This window comes from Delphinapterus leucas, chromosome 17 (assembly GCF_059928025.1).
Source record: "Delphinapterus leucas isolate spDelLeu-1000000601 "Yukka" chromosome 17, BTC_Dleu_Yukka2, whole genome shotgun sequence".
NCBI classification, from domain to species: Eukaryota; Metazoa; Chordata; class Mammalia; order Artiodactyla; family Monodontidae; genus Delphinapterus; species Delphinapterus leucas.
Genome location: NC_143145.1, coordinates 33,617,148 through 33,623,147, shown reverse-complemented (window position 1 = coordinate 33,623,147; position 6,000 = coordinate 33,617,148). Strand labels below are relative to the sequence as shown.

General features: G+C 40.5%; 1 protein-coding gene across 1 annotated transcript in view; it reads right to left on the bottom strand.

Annotated features, from left to right (window-relative positions):
* Positions 1-2,484: 2,484 nt before the first annotated feature.
* DPYS (dihydropyrimidinase) overlaps positions 2,485-6,000 on the bottom strand; it is a 90,181-nt gene continuing 86,665 nt past the window's right edge. The window contains exon 9 of the mRNA XM_089898830.1: positions 2,485-5,733. Coding sequence (XP_089754956.1) covers positions 5,617-5,733 — 117 coding nt within the window. The 3' untranslated portion in view covers positions 2,485-5,616. The remainder of the gene's footprint in view (positions 5,734-6,000) is intronic.

The following is a 6,000-nucleotide window of genomic DNA, read 5'->3' as shown; positions in this document are numbered from 1 at the left end:
CCACGGTACATTAATTTCAATTCACCAAGCCCATCGTGAAGGTCTGCCCTGTGTAAATCATTGTGCTGGTGTTGTTTGGGGGGCACAAGCTGTTAAGAAACTGCCCCTGCCCTCAAGGAACTTACAATCATAATGCAGTTGCAAATATTTTGTATGACAAATATAACATAGTTATTTTATCATGTTAGATTATTGTATAGGCCGAGTTAAAATGTGGGCAAATATATTTCACAACTGGCCATTTAGATTTTTACAAACTCCCCTGACATGCTATGGATAGCTCCTGAGATAAATGCCGTCCTGACCTCTGAACACAAATAATGGTTTGCTGTAGTGTTGATTTTCATTCGTGAATTATTTCTCTTCTTCCTCCATCACCATAATCTTCTTTGTCTTCTCTTCCCAAGATGAATTCATTGAGCACTTCTTTGTGTTACTCACTGTACAGTGGCAGCCAAAACTGAGGGGTTTGGTTTGTGTTCTATAAACAGTAGGTGTTTAATAAATGATAGATCCACTGCCTTCATTTCCTTTTAACTTGTCCGCAGATATTCTCCAAAAAGAAGGAAAGGGAGAGAGTGGGTTTGACACAAAAAAATCTCATGAATCTACTGGTGCCTTCAGGGTGTTCGATAGTAGGTAAGTGAGAAAGAAGGCTAAAAAAAGAGTAAAAGCAGGTGTAGGGGAGGGGCCACGAGGAGAGGATGAATCTGACCTTCCATACCATCTCAGTTAATCCTTTCGCCTCTTCCCTGACAAGGAAGTATTATGAATTGTTCCCACCTTAGCAATGGGGAAACAGGCTCAGGGAGGTCAAGCATCTAGATCATCTGGTTCAAATCCAGCTTTGTGACTTTAAAGGCAGTGGCAGGCCGACACTCTTTCCCCCACAAGATGCTGTCTCCTCTCCAGTGCGCAGGCAGAGGCGAGAGAAAACACTGGGAGAAGAGGGTCCCAGGTGTAGCTGGCACATGCTGACACTGGGACCTGCTGGATCTACAGGCGTCACTTGAGAGCCAGGCTCTGCGCATCCCCCATATTTCTGCTTGTGCCCCTGCTGACTGCTCACATGTGCCAGGACCCAGGGCCACCATGCCCACTGAGCCCTCCCCAGGCCTGTGCTAGTCCCTCACCCTGTCGCTTCTCTCACTCCGCCCCTCCGGTCTTGGCTTCCATGCTCCTCCAGCTGCCAAAGGAGCTGGCATTACCAAGCCTGGTGAGCTTTCCCACCTAAGGAGAAGTCAAGACTTCGGCAGTCTCTGGGCAGCACGCTGTTTATTATTTCATCATGACACTATTAGTAGTAATCCTAGCTAGCCCGTGCTGACCACACAGTACGGGCTTTGTAACCCTCACAGCATCCTTGTGCATTAGGAAGATACTATTATTCTCATCTTATAAATGAAGACGCTGACGCTTAGTAAGATCAATTAAACTGCATAATAAAAAGGAGCTCAACTTCATTAGTGCTCAAGAAAATGCAAATTAAAACTCCAATAACTTTGACAAGAATCAATAGCAAAGTTAGTAAGTTGGACAATATCTAATGTTGGTGAGAATCTGGAGCAACAGAAACTCTTACACTTTGTTACGGAGGGCATACATATCCACTTTGGAGAAGAATTTGCCAGTATCTAAGGGGAGAATGCGCCCACCTTCGGATCTGTCAGTTCCACCCCCCTTCACTCAAGGCATATATGTTAGGGAAGCACTCAGTGAGCACAAGGATATAGGTACAAAAACACTTATGGCAGTGTTGTTTATGATAATGGAAACAATCTAAATGTCTATCAACAGGAACATGGGTAAATAGATAATGGTGTGGTCATACAAGGAAATACTGTATAGCAATAAAAGGGATAACTAGAGCTAGACCTAGCAAAACAAATAACTCCCAAACATGTTGACTGCAAAAAAGCAGAAACCAAAGAATACATACCAACAAACAAAGAAAAAACCAACACATACTATATAATGCTTTTATGAGATTTAACCACTACGAAACAATGCTTAGAGATATGTACACATATAGCAAATATATAAAAGATGTATTGTACACGGGAATAAAACACCAGATTCCAGACACTGGTTACCTTGGGGGAGGAAAGGAAAATGAATAAAGAAGCACACAGGGCTCTTCAGCTGTACTGATAAAGTTTTTTTTCTTAAACAGGATAATAGGTATATAAGTGTGATTATGTTAACTTTTTTGCTTTTGGTATGTTTTGATAAATTCATAATGTATTTTAATTTTAAGAATTGTTTTTTAATTTTAAGAATTGTTTAAGGCCTCACAAATAGGAAATAGGAGTTTAGATCCCACACTTTTTTGCTTCCCAGTACATCATACTGCCCATCAGAGTAAGGAGTGAATATTTACAAAAAAAAAAAAAAAAAGCTACTAATTCCATCTAGTCTTTGCACAGACCTTGAGAATGCAATTGTTTAGTGACAAAGGGACCCTTACTTTGTATACCAGAGGCAATCCTGAAAAACGAGCTATTAAATATTAATAGCTTGAATCATGTTTTTCCATTGCCTTAGGTCACTTATTTAGAACTATGTTTCTACAAACATTTTCATGACAAAGCCTAAGGAAAGCAACATAGGGATCCTCACATTCATTTCAAATGATTTTGTTAATGTAGAATCCTGAGGCTATTTCATTCTCCCAAAGAGATCCATCAAATACTAGACAATGAATCAGTTTCTTCATTTAAAGCCCCTTTACAGTAAAATACTCCACAAAATTTATCCTTATTTTGTTGAAAGTTCTCACTTAGTTCATCAGTATCAATTCAGGAACTTAGCAGGAACTCCTTCATGTCCTCTGATAATTATCCATTGAATGCCCATCAGTTGGTGCTCTGGTAGATGCCGGGGAAATAACAGTGGACCAGACAGCCCTGCCCTGAACGAGCTTTCAGTTTCCTGGAGGAAGCCAACAAGTAAAGCAGGTAGATATAATACAGTGGGGTGCGGTGCTGTGACGGGGTATATGGTGGCCTTGATATGGAGGAACAGAAAGTGGGACTTAACCCTATGGTGTTGGGTCTGGGGAAGCCTCTGAGTGAGGGTGATATTTAAGCTGAATTCTAAATGATGAGTGAAAATTGGCTTCTAGTTAAAAAAGCAATTTCATTCTTTCTTTTCAGAGGATTCAGTCATCTTATTGTTGAATTTTTTCATCAACCAAAGTGGAGGAGAAAAGCCGTATTTTAAGGTATCTCTTACCTGAGAAAAGAGACCTGTGATTCTTCCATAGATGTACTTCATCATCCTTTTTACTGTGTGTTCAAAACGAATCACAACTGAGTAAACTAGATTCCTACCATCCTTTGTCAAAAGTATGACTACACCCCAGATCTAAGTGAGTAAGTCGGGGCAGATGTGTCTGCAGTGAGGACATAATTGCCCTGATTTTACTGCATGTTTTTAAAATCCCTCTTGGCCTAGTTACCCAGGAGAAGGAATATAAACTCAGCTTCTCTGCACCCACAGAAGGATCAGAGCACAGACCAGGAAGCATAGGGACCGGAAGGTATCACTGCAGCATCTTTCAGCCACGTTGACTCCATTTAATTCCCTCAAATCCTGCATTCATCAATGTAATTGGATTATTTGCTTTGGAGTTATTCTAAGGTTGAGTACCCAGTTTGATTACATGGGGTTTGCTGAGGGACCGGATTTCCAGGAGTTGCGGAAGCAGATGTCTCTCAGGAAATTGTGAATCAAAACCAACCTCCCAGACTCCCAATCCCACTAGTTAAAAGAAGACACACGTAACTCAGATAACAGGATATAAAATGAAGATCTAAATGTTTATTAATTACAATAAAGATCTAAATGTTTACAAATTACAATAGAATGTAAAATCACAGAGTTCGCTATTTTTAAACAAATGTAGCCATTAAAAAACTTTAAACAAGAAAGTGATTTTTAAAAATTCAAAGTAAGAAATCTGGTGTAAGCAAAGATGACATTTTAAAGTATCATCAGTGAATTTTCACACAGACTTTCCATCACCATAATATTCACTTATATCTTCAATCTTACACAGCAACAAAGTCACAGTAAGGAAGCCAGCAACGGCTTCTGAAGGGAAATCAAAGAAGCCTAGAGCGATTATGTTTTCAAAAGGATCTTGGGGAGTTGAAATAAGGCCTGCTTCTCCACGGGCTGACAACGTTTAACTGGGATGGGAACAGCAGCATCCTTTTCTCTGATTTTACCTTTGAACAGAATAAAAGGAACCCAGTGTAACATTCTCCCTCACAAAGAGATGCAGAACCCAAGCCTGACCCCCAAGAAATCCTATAATCAAAGTAAACATGAATCCCGCTCCTACAAATGCTGGTAATAGCATGTTACAGCGTTCAATAAAATGTCTTCCTCTTGCTAACCTTCCTCTGGATTTTTAACACAACCTTCCTGGATTGAAAAAATAGTTCCAATAGTCAGGAAATGACAACAAAGCTGCAACTGCTGGCTGTACGGCATTACTAAAAACTTAACAGCATTCACTAATGAAAGAGAACACGGCTGGGAGTACACAGGGCCCCATTACACAAGGCTCAGGGTTTATGTAAGGAAGCATAGGTTATCATAATGTAAAAGCCTGCAATGCCTAACTGGGTTTGTATAAAACGAGTCCTTTGACAGACAGTGTCCCTAATTAACACAAACATCTCTCCCTGTCCATCTTGTCAACCTCCTCTGTAATCTTTTGCTGATTGCTACCTGCTGAAACATCTGAAAATGTATCACACATTAAAAGAAAAAACAAAGCCATAGAGGCTAGTGAAATTGTAAAACTGACAAAACATGTAGATTTCATGGAGTCAGTGGAAACGATGTTAGAGAAATGTTTAAATCACAGGAAAGCCATGGTGAAATAGGTACCTGGCAGAGCAGGACCAGAAAACAACTCGGAAAAAAAAAAAAACCCAGAAAAAGAAAATTGACAAGGATGATGATAATACGTGCTTCAAAAAGAAAGACTTGAATGTCAAAAGACTAAGAGAAAACAGATGAAGCACTCAAATGTTTTTTTTTAAATGACCACACCTATATTATTCTAAAACTGTGTGAAATAAGCTATCAAATCATTTTCGTGAAAAATTATACCCAAAGCAACATGATTCATTTTTCATTCCATTCTAAGTTCTAGAATATGGTTGCCTTTACAATACATAGATGCATTTCTTCCAGATAAAGTCCTAATCAGACTATAAATTTTGACTATAAACTTGCACTCTCAGTTTTAAGTAGTGCCAACCTTCCTCAATAACAGCCTCCCTTTGTGTTACCAGCCTCTCGCTCAAATTTGATCCTCTAGGCCTCTGTGCAATGTTTCCTAACGACTCAGAGAATAAACCTCCAGCTAGCCCAAGGCATTCTTCAACCTGGAGGCCTCATCCAAGTGTTCTGCGTCAAGAGGTCTTTTATCAGCCTGCCCTTTGGCTGAACTGTCCTTGAGTCTTAGGTCACTTTGAAGTCTTTGACCTTGACCTTGGACTCTTTAAAGACTAAGGAAGAAAGAGATAATGCTAATTTCATATGCTGTCAGGGAGGAAAACTTTCTCTGCCCACTATCCCTTACTGACAGCACCTGGTTCAGGAGTGGGCCTGTTTCCTGGTCCCATGTGTGGCGTCTTCTTTTGTCCCTCTGGATTTCAGTGTGATGACTTCTCCCTTATAGGGTTCACGCTCCACGGGGGTAGGCGTGCAAGTCTGAAACAGAACATTTCATTTTTCTCTTGTGGCTTATTGACTTCTTGAATTCAAAGCTAAGTTCTGCTCCCTAAGTGAATTGTGAGACCAAAAATGAGCCTTGTGAATTTATCATGTGCCTCCCATGCCCTGCCCTTTCACAGAAATTCCCGGCGACCTTGAGTACCGGCATTGCCCCACTCTTTCACTGGGGTTGATCTGCATCAGACAAAGGCCGAGGGAACACTTCCTAACAATCATTCCTTCCACCGCAACTTTCACTGGGGC